The sequence below is a fragment of the Priapulus caudatus genome, unplaced genomic scaffold, assembly GCF_000485595.1.
Source record: "Priapulus caudatus unplaced genomic scaffold, Priapulus_caudatus-5.0.1 Scaffold360, whole genome shotgun sequence".
Lineage (NCBI taxonomy): Eukaryota > Metazoa > Priapulida > Priapulimorpha > Priapulimorphida > Priapulidae > Priapulus > Priapulus caudatus.
Genome location: NW_014577421.1, coordinates 124,131 through 124,440, shown reverse-complemented (window position 1 = coordinate 124,440; position 310 = coordinate 124,131). Strand labels below are relative to the sequence as shown.

The 310-nt window shown below is 70.6% G+C and overlaps 1 protein-coding gene across 1 annotated transcript in view; it reads right to left on the bottom strand.

The window, feature by feature from the left end:
- Positions 1–6: 6 nt before the first annotated feature.
- Positions 7–310, bottom strand: part of LOC106809510 (microtubule-actin cross-linking factor 1-like) — a 44,543-nt gene continuing 44,239 nt past the window's right edge. The window contains exon 26 of the mRNA XM_014812603.1: positions 7–208. Coding sequence (XP_014668089.1) covers positions 44–208 — 165 coding nt within the window. The 3' untranslated portion in view covers positions 7–43. The remainder of the gene's footprint in view (positions 209–310) is intronic.

Below are 310 nucleotides of genomic sequence, written 5' to 3'. Positions count from 1 at the left end.
CACTAGATGGCGCTCTCCCCGGTCCGGTTCCCGGTGGCGCCATCTACGGCTTCGGCGCGGGGATTTTACTCGCCGATCCTTTCGGCGCCGGAATCTTGCTCGCGCGACCCGGGGTCGAGTGCGCCGCCGACCTCACCGTGGCCTTGACCCCTGACCTCGCAGAGGGCGCCGGCGACGACGTGCGGGTGGTCGTCATCGACGACGAGGGGCTCGCGGACTTGGTCGCCGAGGAGGTGACGCGGGTGGTCCGGGAGGTGGCGCCGGTGGAGGGGGAGGTTCGCTGAGTGACGGTGTGAGTGACGGTGCGCGT